Here is a 25,132-nt window from a genome sequence, read left to right as displayed (position 1 = left end):
CTGGGAACAATAAAAGGCGACTCTAAAATGTGCAGTTTTGTCACACAGCACGATGCCACAGATGTCAAGTTTTTTTTACCCCAATTTCATTGTATCCAATTGGTAATTAGTCTTGTCCCATCGCTGCAACTCCCATACAGACTCGGGAGAGGCGAAGGTCAAGAACCATGCGTCCTCTGAAACACAGCCCAGCCAAGCCGCTCTGCTTCTTGACACAACGCTCGCTTAACCCGGAAGCCAGCCGCACCAATGTGTCGGAGGAAACACCGTACAACTGGCGACCGTGTCAGCGTGCATTGCACCCGGCCCGCCATAGAAGTCTCTAGTCCTCATTGGGACAAGAACTTCCTTGCCGCCCAAACCCTCCCTTAACGACGCTGGGCCAATTTTGCGCCGCCCCATGGGTCTTCCGGCTTTCGACAGAACCTGGACTCGAACCAGGATCTCTAGTGGCAATGCAGTGCCTTAGACCACTGCGCCACTCGGGAGGCCTAGATGTCTCAAGTTTTGAGAGAACATGCAATTGGCATGCTTGCTGACTACAGGAACGTCCACCAGAGCTATTGCCAGAGAAATAAATGTTCATTTCTCAACCATAAGCCGCCTGCAACGTCGTTTTAGATTCCAACCGGCCCCGCAACCGCAGACCAGGTGTATCCACGCCAGCCCAGGACCTCCACATCCGGCTTCTCCACCTGCGGGATCGTCTGAGACCAGGCACACAGACAACCGAAGAATTTATGCACAAACTGTCAGAAACCGTCTCACGTGAGCTCATTTGCGTGCTCTTTGTCCTCACCAGGGTCTTGACCTGACTGCAGTTAGGCATCGTAACCGACTTCAGTGGGGAAATGCTCTCCTTCGATGGCCACTAGCACGCTGGAGAAGTGTGCTGTTGAATGAATCCCAGTTTCAACTGTACCAGCAGATGCGGGCGAGTTGTTTGCTGATGTCAATGTTGTGAACAGAGTGCCCCATCAAATCAAATCATGGTGGCGGTGGGGTTATGATATGGGCAGGAATAAGCTACGGACAATGAACACAATTGCATTTTATCGATGCCAGTTTGAATGCACAGAGATACCGTGATGAGTTCCTGAGGCCCATTGTCTTGTTTTCATCCGCCGCCATCACCTCATGTTTCAACATGATAATGCACAGCCTCATCTTGCAAGGATCTGCACACAATTCCATTGCCTGCGTACCAACCAGACATGTCACCCATTGAGCATGTTTGGGATGCTCTGGATCAATGTGTACGACAGTGTTCCAGTTTCCACCAATATCCAGCAACTTTGCACAGCCATTGAAGAGTAGTGGGACAACATTCCTCAGGCCACAATCAACATCCTGTTCAACTCTACGCGAAGGAGATGTGTTGCGCTGCATGAGGCAAATGGTGGTCACACCAGATACTGACTGGTCCTACGTTTTCTTTCTTTTTTTTTTAAGGTATCTGTGACCAACAGATGCATATATGTATTCCCAGTCATGTGAAATCTATAGATTAAGGCCTAATGAATTTATTTTAATGGACTGAATTTCTTATATGAACTGTAACTCAGTAAAATCTTTGAAATTGTTGCATATTGTGTTTCATTTTTGTTCAGTGTAATATTGAGATAGAAACAGCTGCATTGGACTTTTAAGAAATGCAATTGGTTGGTGGATGTAATGTCTAAAATGTTTGATGGGCTGATGCAGAATTTACTACAGGGAATAATCACTGTCAGCTGGTGAGGTAAACCTGGCACACGTTAGCCCTATGCTATATGGTGAGGTAAACCTGGCACACGTTAGCCCTATGCTATATGGTGAGGTAAACCTGGCACACGGTAGCCCTATGCTATATGGTGAGGTAAACCTGGCACACGGTAGCCCTATGCTATATGGTGAGGTAAACCTGGCACACGGTAGCCCTCTGCTATATGATGGGATCAGCTACAAAGTAGAGGTCAATCACATGCAACTACGTCGACTGTTGTAACAGGCTGACGCGCATTTTCAGACCGAGGTCCTGGTTAAATGTAAACGTTTTCTAATGTTCGCGAGTATGGACCCAATGTGATCAAATACATACATTTTCTGTTCTCTGTAAACAAAGGAGAATATATGAGGTATTAATTGTGAGGGAGGAAGGCCAGTAAAGTGGATGAAAGCAATAGAGTTGGCTACAATGATTTATTAAAGTTCCTACACTTTGCAGTCACAGTTGGTTTTGTGGTCACGTCCACCAACCTGTCAGAGGCTTCCTTCCCATTGCAGTCAACTAGCCCGCTGTTGACTTGGCCCACTCTGGAAGAGTGGTCAGGAGAAAAACTCTCAAAGGAAGGAAAGGACCAGACTAGGTAGGGAAGCCAACTGAGATAATACAGCAGATACTGTGTCCTGAACATGGTCTCTTCTCATCAGGGATGCTAGCGATATTAGATATTAGGTATTAAATTGCTAGTATCTTGGTGTGCAACTTTTATCAAGATACCTTACAGTGAGGGAACCTGTGAAATGAGAATAAGATAGAAGCCACTTTAGGGGTATGGAATGCATGATTGGTTCATTTGGACATAATACGTACTGCTCTGATATAGTTTATCCCTACCTCCACTGCCTTGACTACCGGTACACATATGTAATCTTGACACAATGCTGAATGTAATCCTGTAAGTGAAGACTACAATTGTATCAGGTGCATTGGGAATTTGAATTGAGTCCATGTACCAAAATATTGTACAAGACTTTGCTAAAGTAGCCTAGAAAAATGTTAAATAATTATGAATTGTATTTATTTTTGCTCTGTTTTTTGCTTTTACAGCATGCAGTGGAATACAAAAACTGCTAGATTCTATGCTGAATTGTGTGTGGGAGTGTTTTGTGGTGGGAGTGTATGCGAACTGCTATGTAGCCAATATTTAAAAGAGCAGCCTGTGCTCACAGGCAAGACTGGACTTGACTCTTTTTTTTTCTGGAGGCCGCAGAACACGCCAGAAACTTTTACCACCCAGTATGAACAAATAGTCTCTAAGAAATCTCCCCCGCCCTTCTGCTGCTCACTCGTGAAAGCTGTTTTCCATCGTTACTGAAAGAATGGGTTTGTCAATGCATGTTTTAACTAAGCTCTGACTTAGCGTAAGGTATTAAACCTAGACTGAATCATTTATCAAATGAAACAAACTAGGATCAGTTTACACCAGTCACTGGGCTCACAGGTTAGCCTGACCTCAGCTTTAGCTTACCCTCAATGAAGAGGACTCCATTGACCGTATCACTTTGAAACTTAACATGAGTTGCTGAAGCCATCTACAATAAGTCATCATACTGTATTGATAGAGAATAGATAATGGTTATGAGGTACAGTAATAGCTGAATCATTGTCCTCCAGGTTCTGCAGAGCCCCATACGCCCCTGTCCTCTAGAAGGAGGGAATCCCCGGGACGATTGAGAAGGAGTGGGAGCCTTGACTTGGACCCTGACATGTTCAAATCGACCAACTTCTCTGACACAGAGGAAGGTGAGGAAGTCTTTACTCTGCTCAGCCTATGTGCCTTCTACAGAACCCAGTTTCATTGAAAGGTAACTGAAGGATCTTTGTGTTGCAGTGGTACACAAGGCCCGTCTCCTCCCCGGGACCCCCGGCGTTGAGCGTACGTTCTCCCTCCCCTCGGCCCAGGGCAGCTTTCTACTGCCCTCCTACCCTCTGGCTACACTCCCCGGGGGCCTGCTGACCCCAACACTGTCCCGCCGCCACGCTGACTCCTCACTGTCTATGTCCAACACCTGGCCCAACAAGAGAGAGAGCAGCCCCCACAGACTAGACCCCAGCTCCTGGAAAGACATATCAAGTATGGGTCTGGTATCTACTGTATTATTGGGTAGATCCTGGTCGTCATGTTATTTAGTTGAGGCATGTTGTTGAGTGCTCTCTTTGTCCCCACAGGTGACTTCTCATCCAGCAGGTGTTCTCCACGGCCTCTCCGTGCCTCTCTGGTGAGCTCCTCGTCTGCCTCGTCTTTCCGTCAGGCTCTGAGTGGGACGCGGACCGTGTTGCCTGTTTCCCGGTCTCCAGGCCTTCCCCTGCCAGAGCGGGGCCAGTCTCAGAATGGCCAGCGGTTCAATCCTCCAGCTCCATCCAGCCTGCAGGACCATCTGTCTGAGAGGAACCTGGATCACCTCAGCCTGCAGGACCAAGACCAGGAGCAGGAAGAGGAGAACCTGGACCGGCAGGAGGTTAGGATCACTGTTTTACACACGGCTCTGCTTTTTATTTTATTGTACCTTTATTTAACCAGGCAAGTCAGTTCAATGACGGCCTAGGAACAGTGGGTTAACTGCCTTGTTGAGGTGCAGAACGACTGATTTTTACCTTGTCGGCTCGGAGATTTGATCTTGCAACCTTTCGGTTACGCTCTAACCACTTAGTGAAGTCTCCAGCTGAATGTAGCTCGGACACTGTCTGAAAGCTGCCATCTTGCCATCAGAGATTTATTCATAGCTGTACCCAAAACTCTGGATACCTCAGTGCTCGAAGATGGAATGTGGATCGTGTTTTCCCTTTATTAGTGCAGCGGTGGTGAAATGGGTCATATTTGGGACTAAGTATCTGTGTGGTAATGTTAGTGCTGGGTAAAGAGACTTGATATCTAAGTTGTCATGGATATGCACCCATGCATAAAATAGTATCTGTATTCACAGCACACTCTTACCTTGCTCTCGGGTTACTGATGAGCTAATGTGATGTTGATGTTGACAGATGCTGAACTCTCTGCGCTCCCTGCGCTGCAGTGCAGCTAAGAAGAAGGCCAAGGTGAGTCTGAGTGGCTCAGACCCTGACCCAGATAGCCCAGACTCAGCCATGAAACTGGAGCTGGCTCTGGACTCCCCCTCTCAAACCTCCCCCACTGTCACCAGCCCAGCTAGCAAGAGCGGCCTCTCCAGCATCTACTCACCCCCAAACTCTACCCTCAACAGCAAAACCAGGTACATTCCACTAGATTCTAAGGAGGCTCTAAGTTGAACCAAATGAGATCCAATTTCAAGAATATTGGGGGGCAAAGGGGTCAAGCTATGATATTCACGCCTTCAAGTAGACACACACCAAGGTCTAATAGATATGATATCCCTTTTGGTGAATGACCTCTGAACTCTGTCAGCAGCCCTGGGAATTCTGCCTCCTCTTCAGCAAAGCCTCACATTGCTAGAGTGCCTTCTGCTAAGCTGAGGTCTTCTGTCTCCATGGACGTCAGTGCCCTTCAAGGTACAGTGAGGATTTGACGTATAAAAGGATCTCTGATTAGTGTTGTTTCTGTTGCTGTAATAGTGTGTTTGTGTGTTTTCTTCACTAGGCTTTCCACTCCGGGATAAAATTATTCCTGAAGTAAGTGTGATTGGTCAAAGAGTTCCGTACTCGAACGGACCTATGGAACCTGAGGAAGAGGACCGGACTAGAGAATACTCTCCACCCTCAACTAGACCAGCCCTCCGGGAGCCAGTCGAAGCCCTGAGGTCTGCCAAAGGTCAGTCACTGCAAGGAGGTCTGCTCCATTCACGCATATTACTCTCTTTAAATGATGGGTATTTTTCTATATGTTTTCCATATGTTTCAGTGACTTGTTTAAAAATAAAGATGATATGCGTCTCTGTTCCTCAGGGTCCCAGATCTACAGCAACAGGGACTCACCACTCACTGACATACCTGAAGGTGTGGTTGGTAGAGGTCAGTACTTAACTGTCTCCTTTTATTTTACGACTCTGTGCCATTGTTCAGGTGTCCATGATGTCCAATACTGTGTTCTTAGGTCATGGTGTTCTGGCTCAGGGCTGTGTTTAAAGGAAACCTCCACCCCAAAAAACATATTTTGGTATTTGCTTCATTAGTCCATTGTTGATATAGTCCCAAACTGTTTTCCATGTCAGCAATCAAGGTTTAAAGATATATAATTTTCAAAATACAGAAATACAGCCGGTATGATGCGTTTTGCATCATATAAAATGAATAAAATGTAGAATATGATGCAAAATGGATCATACCGGCTGTATTTCTATATTTTCAAAGTTATAGATCTTGAAAACTTGATTGCTGACATGCAGGGCCCTGCCTGGGGGCCACACAGTATTCGGGCCAAGTCAAATAATTGTTTGGATTAACTCTTGTAGTTTGCAATACACTTAGCTTTGGCACAGTAACAGATGGAAAGACTTGCAAAAAGGAGAGAGTGCATCATATTTTGGAAGCCATCACTGCTTCCAGTATTCTGTAGCTATGTAAATACATTGTACTGCTCAAGGTTTCAGCTTTGTATTTATTATGGATCCCCATTAGCTAGTGCCAAGGCAACAGCGACTCTTTATGGAGTCCAGGCATATTAAGGCAGTTACATACAATTAAAAACACTATATAACATTTCAGATTTCACAATGCATTAAGTGTGTGCCCTCAGTCCACTACTTTACTACAACACAAAATCCATGTGTACGTGTGTGTATAGTGCATATGTTATCATATGTGTGTGTCTGTGCCTGTGTGTGTCTCTTCACTGTTCCATAAGGTGTATTTTAGTTTTTTTAAATCAGATTTTACTGCTTGCGTGAGTTACTTGATGTCGAATAGAGTTCCATGTAGTCATATGGAACTTTGCTGAATAACGGTTTCAATGAAAACATTAGCTTGAGCGCTCTTGAATCTTCCTCACTTCCCCCCTCTGCAGGAGTGTTTGGCTTGGTGATTCCGTCCAGCCGTCCAGGCGTTGCCATGTCGATGGAGCAGGGCGACTGTATGACCAGGCTGCACAGTGACCCTCCAACTGGCATCTACAGCCATGCTGTCCTCAGCCACCACCTGGACCCCGACGACAGCCCAGACGCAGAGGAGGCCAGGGTGAGCAGATCCACCATACTGTACATACACCACCAACAACCTCTGATATTGGTACTGATACTGGTATTACAGATTGAGAGAAAATGTCCCTCTACCACTGCTATCAGTCAGTTACACCTGTGACATGTATTTGGCTGGAGTGTTGTGTGTTTGTGTGCAGGAAAAGGTGAGAACGTCTAGGTTTGCGCGGAACAAGATGAGGCAGCAAGGATTGGCGCAGCAGGAGGGCCAGCCTACCCTGGGAGATTGTCAGAAAGCTGACAGGATGCGCCTGCGCCTCAGACAGGGGCAAAATGACCTGGCTACAGAAGATACAGCAGCCATTTCCAAAGGTCCAATGTTTTTTCCTTAACCCTCCAATACTATTCATAAACCTAGTACAGGGTTTCCCTTGATACACTGGCATTTGTAATGTTGCAAAATGTTGTCATGTGCTTGTGGTTCATCTCTACAGTGTTTGTTCTTCGCTTAACAGACTTGCATCTGAACGGTAGCACAGTGACGTCCACCAAGGCTGACTCTCTACCAGACGAGTGTCCCACCAGCCCTGCCAGCCCCCAGGGACCCCAGAGCCCGATTAAATGTTTCAGTCCCCCTCACCAGCCTAGCCCCCCCACGGTCCCTCCCAACCCCAGGAGCACCCTGGCCCGCCTGAGGAGGGCTCCCAGTTTCAGCAATACACGGCCGTCCATCTCACACAGCTCAGGTCAGCAGAACAGTCTGGCAGTCACCATATAATCTCTAACCTCTTTGCAGTTATAAGGTGGCGCCACGCTGTTTTTCATCATAGCATTAAATACAGAACTGTATGTTTTGTGACGTCTCATTCATTTGAGCAATTTAGTGATACTTTTTTAACATGATGAATCGTATGTCACTCTGAAGAGGTTTAGCCCATCACAGCTCCAACAGTAGCCGAGCTTGGCAACACTAAATGAGATGTTCTCTTAGATGACGGAGTGCAAAGCTTTGTTTTTACAGCTTCTATTAATAGGTCTCCTGCCACGCACGCTGCTTCATTTAGCCAGTGACTGTTAGAACTGTAATGTAACAATAGAGGTGTAATATAACACTCAGCTGTGTGTTGTTGTCACTGTCGAGGCTTACAGTGCCTTCAGAAAGTATTCACACCCCATAACTTTTTCCACGTTTTTGTTGTGTTACAGCCAGTTTTGTGTCACTGGCCTACACACAATACCCTATAATGTCAAAGTGGAATTATGTTTTTAGAAGTTAATTAAAAATGAAAAGCTGAAATGTCTTTGGTCAATAAGTATTCAATCCCTTTGTTATGGCAAGCCTAAATATGTTGTTCCTGTTTGCAATTAGGCCCTAAAAAAAACTGCAAAAACTGTTGCAAAGAAATGTACTTTACTGTATTTTTATTTATTTTATTTTATTTATTTCACCTTTATTTAACCAGGTAGGCAAGTTGAGAACAAGTTCTCATTTACAATTGCGACCTGGCCAAGATAAAGCAAAGCAGTTCGACAACATACAAAAACACAGAGTTACACATGGAGTAAAACAACATACAATCAATGATGCAGTAGAAAAAAAATAAATAAGATTATATACAATGTGAGCAAATGATGTGAGATAAGGGAGGTAAAGGCAAAAAAATGCCATGGTGGCAAAGTAAATAAAGTATAGCAAGAAAAACACTGGAATGGTAGATTTGTAGTTTGAAGAAAGTTCAGAGATAAAATATAAATAATATGGTGCAAGGGAGTGAAATAAATAAAATAAATAGATACAGTAAGGGAAGAGGTAGTAGTTTGGGCTAAATTATAGATGGGCTATGTACAGGTGCAGTGATCTGTGAGCTGCTCTGACAACTGGTGCTTAAAGCTAGTGAGGGAGATAAGTGTTTCCAGTTTCAGAGATTTTTGTAGTTCGTTCCAGTCATTGGCAGCAGAGAACTGGAAGGAGAGACGACCAAAGGAGGAGTTGGCTTTAGGGGTGACCAGAGAGATATACCTGCTGGAGCGCGTGCTACAGGTGGGTGCTGCTATGGTGACCAGTGAGCGGAGATAAGGGGGGACTTTACCTAGCAGGGTCTTGTAGATGACCTGGAGCCAATGTGTTTGGCGACGATTATGAAGCGAAGGCCAGCCAACGAGAGCGTACAGGTCGCAGTGGTGGGTAGTATATGGGGCTTTGGTGACAAAACGGATGGCACTGTGATAGACTGCATCCAGCTTGTTGAGTAGGGTATTGGAAGCTATTTTGTAAATGACATCGCCGAAGTCGAGGATTGGTAGGATGGTCAGTTTTACGAGGGTATGTTTGGCAGCATGAGTGAAGGATGCTTTGTTGCGAAATAGGAAGCCAATTCGAGATTTCACTTTGGATTGGAGATGATTGATGTGAGTCTGGAAGGAGAGTTTACAGTCTAACCAGACACCTAGGTATTTGTAGTTGTCCACAAATTCTAAGTTAGAACCGTCCAGAGAAGTGATGCTGGACAGGCGGGCAGGTGCAGGCAGCGATCGGTTGAAGAGCATGCATTTAGTTTTACTTGTGTTTAGGAGCAGTTGGAGACCACGGAAGGAGAGTTGAATGGCATTGAAGCTCGTCTGGAGGGTTGTTAACACAGTGTCCAAAGAAGGGCCAGAAGTGTACAGAATGGTGTCGTCTGCGTAGAGGTGGATCAGAGATTCACCAGCAGCAAGAGCGACATCATTTATGTATACAGAGAAAAGAGTTGGCCCAAGAATTGAACCCTGTGGTACCCCCATAGAGACTGCCAGAGGTCCAGACAGTAGGCCCTCCGATTTGACGTATGTATGTCCTGAAGCGTTATGTTTGGGGCAAATCCAACACATCACTGAGTACCACTCTTCACATTTTTCAAGTACGGTGGTGGCTGCATCGTGTTATGGGTATGCTTGTCATCGGCAAGGACTAGGGAGTTTTTTAGGATTAAAATAAACTAAATAGAGCTAAGCACAGGCAAAATCCTAGAGGAAAACCTGGTTGTCTGCTTTTCAACAGACACTGGGAGACAAATTCACCATTCAGCAGGACAATAACCTAAAACACAAGGCCAAATATACACTGGAGTTGCTTACCAAGACGACATTGAATGAAGACGACAATGATCAACAACCAACTTGACAGAGCTTGAAGAATTTTTTAAAGAATAATGTGCAAATATTGTACAATCCAGGTATGAAAAGCTCTTAGAGACTTAACCAGTAAGACAAAGCTGTAATCTCTGCCAATGGTGCTTCTACAAAGTGTTTACTCGGAGTGTGACTACTTATGCAAATTAAATATTTCTGTATTTAATTTTCAATAAATGTGCAAACTTTTCTAAAAACATGTTTCACTTTGTCATTATGGGGTATTAAGTGTATAATTCAATTGAATCCATTTTAAATTCAGGCTGTAACACAACAAAAGTGTGGAATAAGTCAAGGGGTGTGAATACTTTCTGAAGGCACTGTAGATATTTCTCTCGAGAGGCGCAGCGGTCTAAGGCGTCACTACAGACCCTGGTTCGATCCCGGGCTGTATCACAACCGGCTGTGATCAGGAGTCCCACAGGGTGGGGCACAATTGGCCCAGTGTCTTATGGGTTAGGGGAGGGTTTGACTGGGGTAGGCCGTCATTGTAAATAAGAATTTGTTCTTAACTGACTTGCCTAGTTAAATAAAAGGATTTACAGTGCATTCGTAAAGTATTCAGACCCCTTGATTTTTTCCACATTTTGTTACATTTAAGCCTTATTCTAAAATTGATTAAATGAAAAAAATTCTACACACAATACCCCATAATGACAAAGCAAAAACAGGTTTTTGGAAAATCAAAAACAGATACATTATTTAGATAAGTATTCAGACCCTTTGCTATAAGACTCGAAATTTAGCTCAGGTGCATCCTGTTTCCATTGATCATCCTTGAGATGTTTACCTGCATGTCAAAAACCAAGCCATGAGGTCGAAGGAATTGTCTGTAGAGCTCCAAGACTGGATTGTGTCGAGGCACAGATTTGGGGAAGGGTACCAACATATTTCTGCAGGATTGAAGGTTCCCAAGAAGACAGTGGCCTCCATCATTCTTAAATGTAAGAAGTTTGGAACCACCAAGACTCTTCCTAGAGCTGGCCGCCCGGCCAAACTGAGCCTTGGTCAGGGAGGTGACCAAGAACCCGATGGTCACTCTAAAATAGTTCCTCTGTGGAGATTGGAGAACCATCTCTGCAGCACTCCACCAATGAGGCCTTTATGGTAGTGGCCAGACGGAAGCCACTCCTTAGTAAAAGTCACATGACAGCCTGCTTGGAGTTTACCAAAAGGCACCTAAAGGACTCAGACCATGAGAAATAAGATTTTCTGGTCTGATGAAACCAAGATGGAACACTTTGGCATGAATGCCAAGCGTCATATCTGAAGGAAACCTTGCTCCATCCCTACGGTGAAGCATGGTGGTGGCAGCATCATGCTGTTGGGATGTTGTTCAGCGGCAGGGAGACTAGTCAGGTTCGAGGGAAAGATGAACGGAGCAAAGTACAGAGAGATCCTTGATGAAAACCTGCTCCAGAGTGCTTAGGATCTCAGACTGGGATGAAGGTTCACCTTCCAACAGGACAACGACCCTAAGCACACAGCCAATACAACGCAGGAGTGGCTTCGGGACAAGTCTCTGAATGTCCTGGAGTGGCCCAGCCAGAGCCCGGACTTGAACCCGATCGAACATCTCTGGATTGACCTGAATATAGTTGTGCAGCGTCACTCCCAATCCAACCTGACAGAGCATGAGAGGATCTGCAGAGAAGAATGGGAGAAACTCCCCAAATACAGGTGTGCCAAGCTTGTAGCGTCAAACCCAAGAAGACTCGAGGCTGTAATCACTGCAGAAGGTTCTTCAACAAAGTACTGAGTAAAGGGTCTGAATACTTATGTAAATGTGATATTCAGTTTTTCATTTTTCATTATGGGCTGTTGTGTGTAGATTGATGAGGGGGGACGACTATTTAATCCATTATAGAATAAGGCTGTAACATAACGTGGAAAAGGTCCATTATAATTGTGTTGTATTTAATTCTGTGGTTGTGTCCTCCAGATGAGTTGTCCCCAGGCACTCCCAGCCAGAAGAGTGACCTGACAGAGCAGCCTGAACTACGACCCTTCTCTAAACCTGAGCTAGCACTGACACAGAGCTTCACACTCCTCAACTCAGACGACTGGTGAGCTTTATTCTTCATTTGGATCCCTATTCGCTGACGTTTTAGTAACCGCTAAACCTCCTGGGGTCCAACTGAACTACAGCGGCAGCGTTTAACCCCATGCTATACATAGACATTGTCTAGTCAGACCCAACGTCAAATGTCCATTTATAATTTTTGGATACATATAAGCAATGGATTGGATTTACTCAATTTCTATTTGTAAATGTTTTAATGAAGGGAGAAGAAGATTGAGGGGCTGACCTTTCTCCGTGGTCTGACACTGTACCATTCGGACGTACTGCGGAACAGGCTGCATGACGTCTGTCTCGCACTCATCCAAGAGGTACGACCGCGACTCCCCATTCTTTTAGTCTTAAATAAATGTTAATGTCCAGTCCATTTTCCTGGGGACCATCATCCAATCTATTTTCTTCCTTCTAATCATAATCTCAGCCTCAATCAATTCAGTACAGGGTGGTCCTTGTAGACTCTAGCCGTTTGATGACTGATTTTTCCTACGTCCTGATGAGGAAATGTGACCCTTCAAGCCCTTGGTGAGATGGCTGATTCAATATCATCATCCGAGTGTATTGCTCCCCAGGTGAGGAACCTTCGGTCGGGTGTGTCCCGTGTTGCTGTTGGGGCGATGGGTGAGCTCTACACCGCACTGCAGAAGGGGATGGACCAGGAGCTGGAGGCCACTGCCAAGGCTCTGCTGCAGAAGGCCGGGGAGTCCAATGCCTTCATCAGGCAGAATGTGGACGCAGCGCTGGACAGCATGGTGCAACATTGCACCCCCACCCGCAGCCTCAACGCCCTGCTCACCAGCGGCCTCAGGTCAGACAGACACTCACTGTCACCAGCTAGCACACTCAGCAGTTCAGCACCAGTACTTGAAATGCATGCTTTGCTTGAAGATATTGATTGTTATCATGCTTGTATCTTATAATTAAATTGGGCCATTAGGCTTTATTTTCTGTGGTGCTGATCATATCCCTGATATTGTCTCTTGTGACCAGTCACCTGAACTCAGTGGTGAGGAAGTGCGCAGGTCATCACATGGTCAACCTGATGGAGAACATTGGCGCTGCCCGCCTCCTATCTGGAGGGAAAGACCTCACCGACCGAATCCTACCTGCCGTCATCAAGCTGTCACAAGACTCCTCCCAGGAAGCTAGGTAGGGAGGGAATTCTGTTTAAAACCAATGTATGTCTGTTTTAATGCTAGTAAGTGTGTCTGTTATCAATAGAATAAGTGGCATTGTTTGAGGCTGTTCTTCTTAGGTACCAGGGACGCCGGATGCTGCTGTTTCTGTCATCGCACCCTGATTTTGATAAGATGTTGGAGAAATGTATCCCTGCCAAAGACCTGGCTCCCATCAGAGACACTGTCTTCATACTGAAGACTAAGGTACAGAACACTGTCTGAGAAGGTGTGTGTGACTGTTATGAGTCATTCCTGTCGGTTTTTGTCTCCCCCTGCTGGGGGCTTGCGTTTTGAGACAAGACACTTTTTACTTTATGGTCCAATGCAGCTGTTTTTATCTCAATATGAAATCATTTCTGGGGATCAATTACTGTGATTGTTTTCAATTAAAATGGTAAAAAAGAAACAAAAATAGATTCTTAGCAAAGAGCAATTTCTCAAACAAGAATTTTGCTTGGACTGTCTGGGAGTGGTCTGAGAGGGAAACTGAAAACTAGCTAAAGAGGTTTGGAACTCTTTTTCTTATTGGTCTTTTCACTAATTTATTACCAAGCAGGCCAAAACTCCATCCCACCAAAACAGGCTGAAATTTCAGGCATTTATTTTTTTTAACAGTTCTTACACAAAAAGGGCGTTTTCACAATTTCACAGTATTTTTCCAACCTTATAGTGTGGAAATATACTGTATATAAAACACAGGGAAATCACATTTTTGACTGCACTAGGCCTTTAAGGAAGCAGTGGTTACATGTGTGTGATCCATGAGTTACATGTGTGTTAATGTGGTCTGAAGGGCCTGGGAGAGATGCCCCAGGACACCCCGTCAGCCAGGGGCCGGCGTTCCCTCCCTGGCAGTGGCACAGTTAGGGCCTCATCTGTCAGCAGGGAACCCCTCAAAGTGGTCAACAGGTGGGCAAACACAACAACACTAACTGAAATGTGTAGCACGTCAGTTTCGTCAAGTTTACACCCCTAGTATGCTGAACTGTTATGGTTAAAGCCATGGCTAGCTTTGCTGTTTGTCCATGCATTAGCACAGTTTTATCAATGTACAGTACCAGTCAAAAGTTTGGACACACCTACTCATTCCAAGGGTTTTCTTCATATATTTTGATTTGTTTAACACTTTTCTGGTTACTACATGATTCCATTTGTGTTTATTTCATATTTTTAATGTCTTCACAATTATTCTACAATGTAAAAATAAAGAAAAACCCTTGAATGAGTAGGTGTGTCTAACCTTTTGACTGGTACTGTATGTACAGTGTGTTTATGCGTCAGTAAGAACTACTCTCCATGACTTACCTACTGTTTGTGTATCTGCAGGGAGTCTGGGCAGTACAGCGGCAGACCTCAAGCTCACAGCATTGCAGACAAGACGGAGTACATCAAGCAGCTCACAGCCTTGCTGGGTTCAAAGGACTTCAGAGAGCGCATCAAAGGCATCAACCAGCTAGTGGTGGACTGCGAGCATAACCCCAACATAGTTATCGGCAGCATCTTTCCGGTAACTGACGTCATCGGAACAAAACCAGATATTCTTTAGCCTTATAATATATACTAGTGGTTCGCGGGTCAGATGTTTGTTTGCCCGCAATTGCTAATAACCCATCCGCAACCGCCCAACTACATGTGATAAATGGGAAAATCTGAGGCCCACACCAAACCCAAACCCGCTAATATAGAAAACGCGCTGTAGGCCACAGTCAGTCATAGACGTGGAGCTTACAATTAGGCCCAAAAGCTTAGGCTTACGCACTAATACCAGATAAACTAAAATAATGAAAGAAAAATCTCAAAGTAGCCTATAGATATAAATTGCACAACAATTATAGCTACATTAGACGTTTTTTTTAAGGCAGGGCTTGACATGAACTTTTTTAGCCACATGTCCTTCGCACAAGTAGGACAGATTTGTTTTACTTGTCCAGAAGAAAAAAGGTTCTGTAACACCATTTTTACATCATCGGATGATGCAAGGATGCTACTTTACAAAATAAAATGCATTACTATTTATTTTACCATAGAGAATCAGACCAAAATGCAGGATACACACTGGCTATTGACTTTGCATATTCAAGCCCGTCTCAAAATACAACATTGCCCCTTTTAAGGCTCTCCTGGAGGGTGGCTGCAATTACAACCAAATACTTTTTATGTTTTTATAAAACAATTCCCTCCTGGGAGCGAAACTAAGTGCGTCCTGTCATCGCTGGGATAATAAATATGGATATGGTTCAAAACAAACTCTGGGACAACAGATTCAAAATTCATGCAACCACTGCACACTTTGTTTTCTTTTTAAAGCAATGAGGCTGATGCAACAGATCAGACCGTTTAGCTCAACAATGTGCACATAGACCACTGCGCCACTCTGGACGCCCTAACGCACTGCATCGCAGTTGCTAGCTGCGTCACTAGAGATCCTGGTTCGAGTCCAGGCTCTGTCGCAGCCTGCCGTGACCTGGGAGGCCCATGGGGCAGCGCACAATTGGCCCAGCGTCGCCTGGGTTAGGGGAGGGTTTGGCCGGCAGGGATGCCCTTGTCCCATCGCGCTCTAGCGACTCCTGTGCCGGGCTGGGCGCATGCACGCTGACACGGTCACTGGGTGCACGGTGTTTACTCCGACACATTGGTGCAGCTGGCTTCCGGGTTAAGCGGGCATTGTGTCAAGAAGCAGTGCTGCTTGGTTGGGTTGTGTTTCGGAGGACGTATGGCTCTCGACCTTCGCCTTTCCCAAGTCTGTACCAGAGTTGCAGCGATGAGACAAGACTGTAACTACCAATTGGATACCACGAAAAAGGGGGTAAAAGTAAATAAAATAAATTAAAAATGGTGGCAGAAGGCTCAAATGTTCCAAAATGCAATTAGCGGGGAAACATCATTCTCAATAGCGCACTGCACGAGCTAGTGGTTTCATCTTTTCCGAGATGAAAATATCCGTTAGAATTAAGAAAGAGGGGAGATCTAAAGATGCACCAACTAGCATGGGTTACTAATATGACAAGGATCATGCCTTTTTACATGTCCATTCAGACAATTGAAATCTACATTCTTCTTGTCCAACAATTGTTTTGAGGACAAGCGTTCATTTCGAGCCTTGTTTCTTTTTATTCAACCCGTCCGCCACCCACCCGCCTTTCATCCACACAATATTCCATGACCCTAAACCCGCCCGCCTCGCGGGTATAACTGCAGAGACTGGAGGTTATGAATCAACCCGTGCGATTATATACCCTAAGCTGCCAATTGCCGAAGTCCTCTGACTATCACAAAGAATACTAGCTATAACTTTTATTGACCAAATATAGACCATGCAAATGCCCCTAGATAAGAGTACCTATGTAAGTAGGTCATAGTTGAATCTATAGTAATGCTTCTCTCCCAGGTGTTTGATGCCTTTAAGGCCAGACTGCAGGAGTCCAACAGTAAAGTCAACTTGTTCGCTCTGGAGTCTCTGCAGAAGATCATCACTGTGATGAAGGATAACCTTGCCCAGGTAGTCTACATCCTGGTACCGGCCATCGTGGACAATCACCTCAACTCCAAGAACAACGCTATCTACAGAGCTGCCATTGGAGCCATCCATGCACTCATCCAAAACCTTGGTAGGTGTCTGATGATGTTTGAGATCACCTCATCTAGTTTGAGGTTCCATGCGAGGCTGGGACATAGCTGAGAGGATGACCGGCTCTGACTTGTCCTTTACTTTGTTCACAGATAAAACCCTCCTCCTCCAGCCTTTCTGCACCAAGGCCCAGTTCCTGAGTGGCAAGGCTAAAGTGGATCTCATAGAGAAGGTTGCAGGTATTTTCACTGAAACAGTTTGCTTGAGATAAATCCCCTTAGCAACCTAGGTTATGTAGATGATACTTTGTAAACTTTTGGATTAGGATCTGAGTTTACAACAGCTGCTAAGCAACAGTGCAATGGCAAGTGTCTTTCTGCCTGCCCTCCATGGAGTCTTTAGCCTCTTAAAAGGAGCGAGAAACAGATGTGTCAGTGCCATATGCTCTCAGCATTTCATAAGCTCCTTGTTACGTGTTTGACTCCCCCCCCCCACTTCCCTTCCTTCCTCCCCCCACTTCTCTTCCCTCCTCTTCTGGCCTGTCTTTCAGATCTGGTGACAGAGCTATATCCTCGTAAGCCCCAGGTGGTGGAACAGAAGGTGTTACCCCTGCTGTGGCACCTCCTGGGCACATCCAGCCACAGTGGCACCGTCCACGGCCGGGGGCGGCAGCGTGCGGGGGGCCACTGCCAACCTGTGCCAAGCCCTTTACACCCACATGGGGCCTGGGCTGGCAGAGTGCGCCGCCTCCCAGCATGCCAATGTCCACAAGGGCCTCAACGAGTTCCTGAGGACCCTCCCCTCCCCCTGAGGGCCCGTCAGAAATCACAACCAAACCCCTCCAGACAGAAGAACAGAAACACTGACCTTACTTGAAGACAGAGATGTTCTGCATTTCTAATAGTGCCTGCACTTTTTTTTACATTAGAGTATAGAAAGTCTTTTAAGATGAGAGCCCTTAAATCAACTCTCTTCTCAGCGAGTTAGGGTATTCTTCAATAAAGGAGCGCAGACAGGCAGACAGACTTCAGCTGTTGGCATCAGGTCTTATTCTCAACAACCTGCTTCTCTTTGCACTTTGAAGAAGTCGCTCACTGTCATTATAGTTGTCGTGTATATTGCATTTGATGTATCGTAATATGATTGTCGCCGTTTATGAATCTTATTGTACGCTGAGACAACATGACGAAGAATGTACCATTGAAATGCACAAAAAGGAAACAGGACCCAAATATGTATATTTTTGCTGTTTCTTTAAATGTAATATGTGATATTTCTAAGATGTCTTATGCAGTTGTTTTAAAGATTTGTCAGTGAAGATTAATGATTACAAATGACTTTTGTTTAGCTCAAATGTGTGATTGCACAGTATTAGCCTAATTTGTATGCTGTACAATGTTGCAGTTTGTAAGTCCTATTGTAACAATTTGTTGAAGTGGTGTTTGTGACGTCTTATTTTTGTTGTTGTTTTATAACCAAAATGTACTGACAGGGAATCAAAAAAAATACTTTTCTTAAAGATTCTATATGTACACTGATGCCTAAACCAACAATACTGGGTGGGTATAACGTTGAAACCATTTAGCTTTAAACTAACAATGATACAGAGACAGTAAAGCCCAGGTCTGTGATTCTGTTTCAGTATAGTGCCAGTCTTGAAGTAGCCTTTCACAATTCTGTTTAAATTATATTAAACTTGTCTATTAACGAGAGGAAAGACCGAGATTGATATATAAATAAAGTGTTTATTTCTGTAAACTAAGTGCTCCAGTTGGTTTAATTCTTATGCCTAAAAATGAGTGAGAATAACTCCATCGCGAGGAAAACCACTTGCCTGCTTATACGATCATTGTAATGCGTCGGTGTGGTTGGCCTTGTTGCCTCGTGTCCCCCAAAGGGAAAAAAGAGGATAACGTGTGTGCCTGGTCTTTAACAATCTTGAGGAAGATGGCGCTGTAAGGTAAGGATCTATTTCAATCACTACATGCAAGACTGAGCATCTGAGTCAGTTAAAACAAGACTACTGTCACTGATTTGCTTTTATTTACAAGTAAATAAATACAATTAGTTTTGCAGGGGTTAAATGACAAAGTTAGGGCCCTGTGTTTTGGGCTTTCATGTCACATGACCTAGATTTTAACCTTTATTTTAAGCATTTTCCAGAAATGTAAGCAATTGTCTAAAGATGGTGCTGGACCATCTGACATATAAAGAGATGGGGACCTTTTGTTAAATCTTGAAAAAATCCAGAGGTGTAGTAATTACGTCGATTCGTTTTGCAACAAAACCGTTTACTCCAAACGGAAAATGCAAATGAGAGTTTCTATTGGACAGGTAGGTCCCTCCCCGTTTTATTCCGTTTGGTTCCTAAACCGTAAACTATTTCTGTAATGAATACACCCCTGGTCATGTGACAAAAATGCGCAAAACACATGGCCTTAATAGCAAAGCAAAAGACAAGATTGTATAAAATGTCAAGTTCCTTGAGAAGGTAGTTCTCATTGACAGATATGTAACAGGGTCCTAGTAGTCAGAAGCTACAGTTCTTATAGGACTCAGGTCCAGGCCATATTGGAAAAAGAGGTAGGCTTGGCAAGGTGAAGTAAAACAAAGGTGCCGTATCTTACACTTCTAATGGACCAAAGAAAGTTACTCTCTGGTCCCATACACACTACATGCAGAACTTTTAAAACCAATGACACATTAATCATCTTAGAAATGAGTAGAAGATCTAGGCATACTAGTTTGGTTTAGAGTTTAGCAACTTGTATGAAAATCACAGCAAATGGAGAGCAGCTGCCTTGTGAAAATGATGCTAATTGGTTTCTAACATGAAGAGTTTAAACTACTTTGCAAAAAATTAAGTCCCAAAATGACTTGACTAGTACAACACTCTTTGGACTCAACCCGAGACATTCTGCATAATGTTCTTTGAATGTAGTATCTTCTTGCAGTGTGTGTGTTTCTACAACATGTTCTCTTCATACACATGCATCAGATGTTCGCACCCACAATTTCATTGTACATCTACCATTCGTAGATAAGGGTAAATAGCCATGGCCTGTTTGTCCATCCGTTTTACAGCATTGCAGTGGCTGGTTGGGCTGTTGTGCTTTGGAGGGTTGCTACTGCTGAGCCTCAAATGCCTGAATATTCTAAGCTAAAGCAGCTCAGTGCCAATGCAGAGCCAGCAAGTTTCATTACACCTTGGTTGAACAATTTCTTGACATAGCTGTGAGAAAATGTCCAGTTTGAGAAACTACAATGACATTTTCAGACTGTAGTAATCAATTTTAGACATTACCTCACATATTTCAATTTCACCAAAATATACCATTTATATCTCACACTGTTCCAAGTACTCTCTTCTGCTTTATAAAGCATAAAAGATTTATAAACATTGTATTTCTAACCACCACATCCAGTGTGTTCCTCCTAATCATAATACATGTTTTGCTAGAAGGTATTAAACTCAGGACGAACATCCAAAGGTGCTGAGCTGACCCACAGTGACTGACAGCATGGGCTATAACATGTTATTTTTGCTACAGTTGATTATATGGCTGTGTACATATATTTAGCAATCAAAGATATATAACGATGTCCTTAATTTCAGTAAAGACATGATCATATGACGATGAATGAGAAAATGCACAATATCAATATCAATGCCTAACATTACAGCAAATGTTCTCCTTTATATTATAAAGTATGTGTGCCTCTGAAACAGGGAGTTTGATAAAGATGGTGGATATCTTGTCTCCTTTACAGATGTTCACACACACACACACACACACAAATAACAGGATTCATTAACATATCCTGCCGCTGCACTCTATACAAGTATAAGTTCAAAGGCTATTCTTTAACTTTCGGAATATTCCTTGACAAAAGATGTAGGCTAAAGCACAGTGCAATAACTAAAATAAGCAGAACTTGTGCTATGAATGTGGAGTACTTATCGCCCGATCACAGTTGATGTGCTTGACAGTTGACACCTGATTGAATCAATCATATACAAATCATGATTTAATCAGGGGCTTTATTTGGCCCAGTTTTGGTGCTAAGGCAGTTGGATCAACATCATGGCAACTTTTCCTCGTCGTCGTGGGAAGATGAGCAATCTGTCATCCTGATCTCCCTTGTCAAGGTCCAGACGTCTTGGGCAGGTCCTGGTTTTCAGCCAGGTGTAGTTTTTGTCTGGACACAGGTACATTAAGGATCCAACACAGACACGTTAAGGATTTAAGATAAATATAGATGATTCAAAGCCAGTGTTTTCCCAGGTGAGCCAGCTGAATCCCAGAGATTATGAGACAACTTTTAGAAAAGGATACATTGAGCTGCTGAGTTCCTCCAGCTGATGGGGAAATGAAGAACATGATCAGATTATGTAGTCCAACGTTGAGGTAATCGGAGTCAAAATTCATTAGATAGAAGCATAGACTTGCACAACAATAGCCTACAGAATGTTAGATCAATATTCAACACCATTTCACCACATCAATCATTGTATCACTGTTAGTAAGCCCTAAATAAACCCATATTATTAAATTAAATTCTTCTAGCTAATCTACACAGTGAAAATGTCATTTCACAGCCCATCTGTTTTGCTGCTACATTATTCTTTGCTGCTATGGCTACAGAGTATTCTTGGCACCTATATCTCTAATGAGCTGAATGGCTTTCACACCACCCAGCACAAATACCACACCACAGCAGTGGATGCTAGAAATCAAACTAACAATAGACACATTTGACATTTTGGGCCGAAGGTCAAATTGTCTCTGGTCTGTCGTTCTCAATGTTTGCTGCCACTCCACAGCCAACTACTGTGTACCTGGATAGTATGTGAAAAGCATGTATTATTAATTATCACATCTTTGGACTAGATGTTGTCCAATAGACAGCAGTGTGCTGGAGGGAAAATATGACTCAAGAGCATCTGCTTAGGATGTAAACAATGTATGGGAATAACCATATTCTGTGTATTTAAAAACAGCATGTAAATAACCCTTGCACTTGACTACAGTGTGGCTCAATATGACTCTACCCACTGGGCACAGACTTCAGTTCAATGTCTAGTTTTGATGTACATTCGATTGAGTTTTCAACTAACGTGAATTCATTGTGAAATCAACAAAACATGTCACGTCATTGGATTTAGTTTGTTTGTTTGTTGAAAAATAGACGAAATTCCCTTGAGTTAATTACTTTTCCCCCCAAATCCAATCAGTTTCCACGTTGATTCAACGTCATCACATCACATTTGTTTTGTTGAAATTATGTGTAAACAATGTTGATTCAACCAGTTTTTGCCCAATGGATATGTTCTGGGTAAGGACATAAATGTGGTGAGCTGTGTACTACAGTGTGAGTAAATCATTGATTGAGTACTGTAGAGAGTGTTAAGTTAGGTGCTTACATTGCAGAGCAGGTGCTCCAGGTTGTGGTCAGAGGCACACTTCCTCTTGTCCTCCGACAGCTCCTCCACATGGCTGTCCAGGCTGAAGTGTAGCCGTGCAAGCTTCTCCTGCATTTCACGCACATGCTCCAGCTGCTCAAAGGAGCAAACCTTCCCTGAGAGGACACAGCAAGCGTCATTCACACCTTCACATATCTGTCGAAGGGACATAACTTCCTACGTGACCATGGTACTATGGCACAATGTCAAACAAATGGCTGCGTTTCCACTGCGTAACTGTGTCTCAGTATTCACTGGGTGGTCCATGGTCATCTTACCAAAAGCCTGCAGTTTTCCGGAGTGGAAGTCATTGAGCAGGTTGAGGAGGCCTCCCTCCATCTCTCTCACATCAGACACATCCGTGAGAAAGGAGTGCTGCAGCGGGGAGGACTGGGCCATCTTACTGGGCCCTGCTGGCTGGGGAGCCCTGGCCTTCTCCTTGTGAGGCCTGGTGAAGACAGACCAGACAACAGGAAATAACAGTAAACAGAACTTTTACATTAATCCATTAATCCAACCTCCAATATACATTTTGTCAATCCAACTCATTTGACTCATTAAAGTAGACATTGGGACTGTTACAAACCTTGTGGTTTTTGGTGGAGCTGCTACGACCACACTGAGCACATCTTTGGACTGTCCTACTGCCCCAATGGACCTCTTGAACTTGCCTCTGTTTTTTGGGGAGGGGGGTTGGGGGAGGCCAAGGGAGAAGGTGGCACTCTTGCTGGAGGGGAGGACTGAGAGTTTACGGGGGTTGACCGGGGGAGGAGGGGGCTGGGGTAGAGACACTTTGGGGCTCCGCTTCTTACGCTTGTCCTCCATGGCTTGTTAGTGTGAAGTCCTCTGGGTAAGATGAGTGGACCCTGCCTGAGCTTCAGGACGTCCTGTAATAACGGTAGGAAGTCAGGCGCTAGCACTTCCACTCCCTGACAGGACTGCAGAGGGCTTGGAGGATAAACAGGGTCTAAGGAAATGCATGTTAAGTATAATGCATAAGAGTTTCTCCATTGGTTGTAAGCTAGGAACATGTAAAATAATGACTAAGACGCCAAAGGGAAAGAGTGAACCACCACCCAATAACAGACATTTTACTTGGTAGACCTGCTAAATGTCAAATTGATGGCCTCCTGAGTGGCGCAGTGGTCTAAGGTACTGCATCGCAGTGTGCCACTAGAGATTCTGGGTTCGAGTCCAGGCTGGGAGTCCAGACTGGGAGACCCATGGGGCAGTGCACAATTGGCCCGGTGTCGTCCAGGACGCGCAATAGCGACTCCTGTGGCGGGCTGGGCACAGTGCACGCTGACACTGTCACCTGGTGTACTGTGTTTCCTCCAGTGCATTGGTGCAGCTGGCTTCGGGTTAAGTGGACATTGTGTCAAGAACCAGTGCGGCTTGGTTGGGTTGTGTTTCGGAGGACGCACGGCTCTCGACCTTTGCCTCTCCTGAGTCCGTACGGGAGTTGCAGTGATGAAACAAGACTATAACTACCAATTGGACAGCATGAAATTGAGGAGAGAAAGCGCTAAAAAAATTATAAAGTAAAATTGATGTAATTCTCTCATTTCAAATGGTAGCACTTGCTGTATCTTGGATACTACCAGGCTGCTAAATTGATGCAGCCTCTTATCACTGACACAAGATCCTCTGGCAAACAACAAAGCGGTTCACTGCATGAGGATTCATGGCTGGATGGCTGCCAGGGTGAATGTACCAAACCTAATATTCATAATTTGGACGAGCTTTGTAAATGTTCAAGGTGAACAAAGTCACACATCCAGGTAATACTATAGGCTTATGGGAAAAACAAATGATGAGGGTTCATTTTAGAACGTCTGTCCCTGTATAATAGGCCTGTGTGAAACAGTTCCACTGAGGTATTTTTTAGAATACATCATGTCCTTGTAATTGGTCTGACAACATATTGCAAACAAGTCTTTCAACTGATGTAGCTGAAAACACGTGGACAATCAATCATATTGGCAAAAATGACAGAAGTTATGTTCACAACTTTATATTACTTGGGAGTGATTAGTGAGATCTTGTAGACCTAAATTTCACTGTTACCAATACTATTTTTAACTTCAAGAAATCAGATGAATGTGTGCATCCCACAAACATATTGCTTTAAATGTATTAAAATATATTTAATTTAATAAAAGGTTTTTTACTGATGGCTGCATGGGCAAGAGATAATGACAGTGGATTGGACCAGAGACGTGTTTATTCTAGGACGTTGATGCGCACGGTTCTTCTTTTTATAGCCTAGCCCAAATAGTAGAACATCTCATATCCGGTTGTTGTATTATAAATGGTTAATTCATTATTATTTCATACACTGAATAATAAAAAGGGATACAGAATAGGCTATAGCCATCCTCATCTGAACTTAAATCAGAGGACTACTGTGGTCCAAAGATGGCCACTAACCACACAGTCAACTTGATCCACCACTAAGCTGTGCAATAAATAAATTCACTCGCAATAATGTAAACTAAAAAGAAAAAAGGAGTGCATTATATATAAAACATATCAATGGCGTATTTGAAGTAAACCATGTAAATGACATGAACAAATGCGTCTATCAGAAGACAATAGATCACTTACCGAGTGTATTACGCACGAAAAATCTGTCAAACGAACACCGCGTCACTTTCCCCCGAAGAATGTTTATCATCTCATACACATCTTCTTCATAACGGTTAATTAATTGAAAAAAATAATACATGAGTCGTGGACAACAGCCACATAAAAAACGCAAAATAAAATCCCAGACGCGGCAATGGAGCTCACTCACCACGGAGCTATACGTCTTTATCCTGCACTTAAAGGGCCAGACACCACAT

The 25,132-nt window shown here is 44.0% G+C and overlaps 2 protein-coding genes across 3 annotated transcripts in view; one reads left to right on the top strand and one right to left on the bottom strand.

The window, feature by feature from the left end:
• LOC106610878 (TOG array regulator of axonemal microtubules protein 1) overlaps positions 1-18,580 on the top strand; it is a 40,989-nt gene extending 22,409 nt beyond the window's left edge. Inside the window, 21 exon segments of the mRNA XM_014210526.2 lie at positions 3,380-3,508; positions 3,597-3,839; positions 3,935-4,224; positions 4,748-4,974; positions 5,151-5,251; positions 5,340-5,510; positions 5,645-5,710; positions 6,702-6,871; positions 7,032-7,203; positions 7,347-7,577; positions 11,942-12,065; positions 12,285-12,390; positions 12,649-12,884; positions 13,067-13,225; positions 13,332-13,458; positions 14,048-14,163; positions 14,581-14,761; positions 16,643-16,862; positions 16,975-17,061; positions 17,373-17,482; positions 17,484-18,580. Of these exon segments, the coding sequence (XP_014066001.2) occupies positions 3,380-3,508; positions 3,597-3,839; positions 3,935-4,224; positions 4,748-4,974; positions 5,151-5,251; positions 5,340-5,510; positions 5,645-5,710; positions 6,702-6,871; positions 7,032-7,203; positions 7,347-7,577; positions 11,942-12,065; positions 12,285-12,390; positions 12,649-12,884; positions 13,067-13,225; positions 13,332-13,458; positions 14,048-14,163; positions 14,581-14,761; positions 16,643-16,862; positions 16,975-17,061; positions 17,373-17,482; positions 17,484-17,633 (3,416 nt within the window). The 3' untranslated portion in view covers positions 17,634-18,580.
• A 266-nt stretch (positions 18,581-18,846) lies between these two features.
• On the bottom strand, positions 18,847-25,130 carry LOC106610880 (coiled-coil domain-containing protein 28B). 2 transcript variants are annotated; one of them, XM_014210531.2, is made up of 6 exons: positions 24,894-25,130; positions 22,873-23,173; positions 22,565-22,734; positions 22,248-22,402; positions 21,160-21,182; positions 18,847-21,022 (listed from the first exon to the last, which is right to left on the bottom strand). In XM_014210531.2, exons 2-6 carry the CDS (start codon positions 23,109-23,111, stop codon positions 20,968-20,970), a joined length of 642 nt encoding a protein of 213 aa, XP_014066006.1. In that variant the 5' UTR covers positions 23,112-23,173; positions 24,894-25,130; the 3' UTR covers positions 18,847-20,967. The 2 variants fall into 2 exon arrangements, with proteins under 2 accessions (XP_014066006.1, XP_014066007.1); XM_014210532.2 differs by having other exon boundaries at positions 22,873-23,253; positions 24,894-25,127.
• Between the last annotated feature and the right edge of the window lie 2 nt (positions 25,131-25,132).

Source organism: Salmo salar, chromosome ssa09 (genome assembly GCF_905237065.1).
Source record: "Salmo salar chromosome ssa09, Ssal_v3.1, whole genome shotgun sequence".
In the NCBI taxonomy this organism is placed as follows: domain Eukaryota; kingdom Metazoa; phylum Chordata; class Actinopteri; order Salmoniformes; family Salmonidae; genus Salmo; species Salmo salar.
The sequence above is the reverse complement of the archived record's forward strand: the minus strand, read 5'-3'. Positions and strand labels throughout refer to the sequence as shown.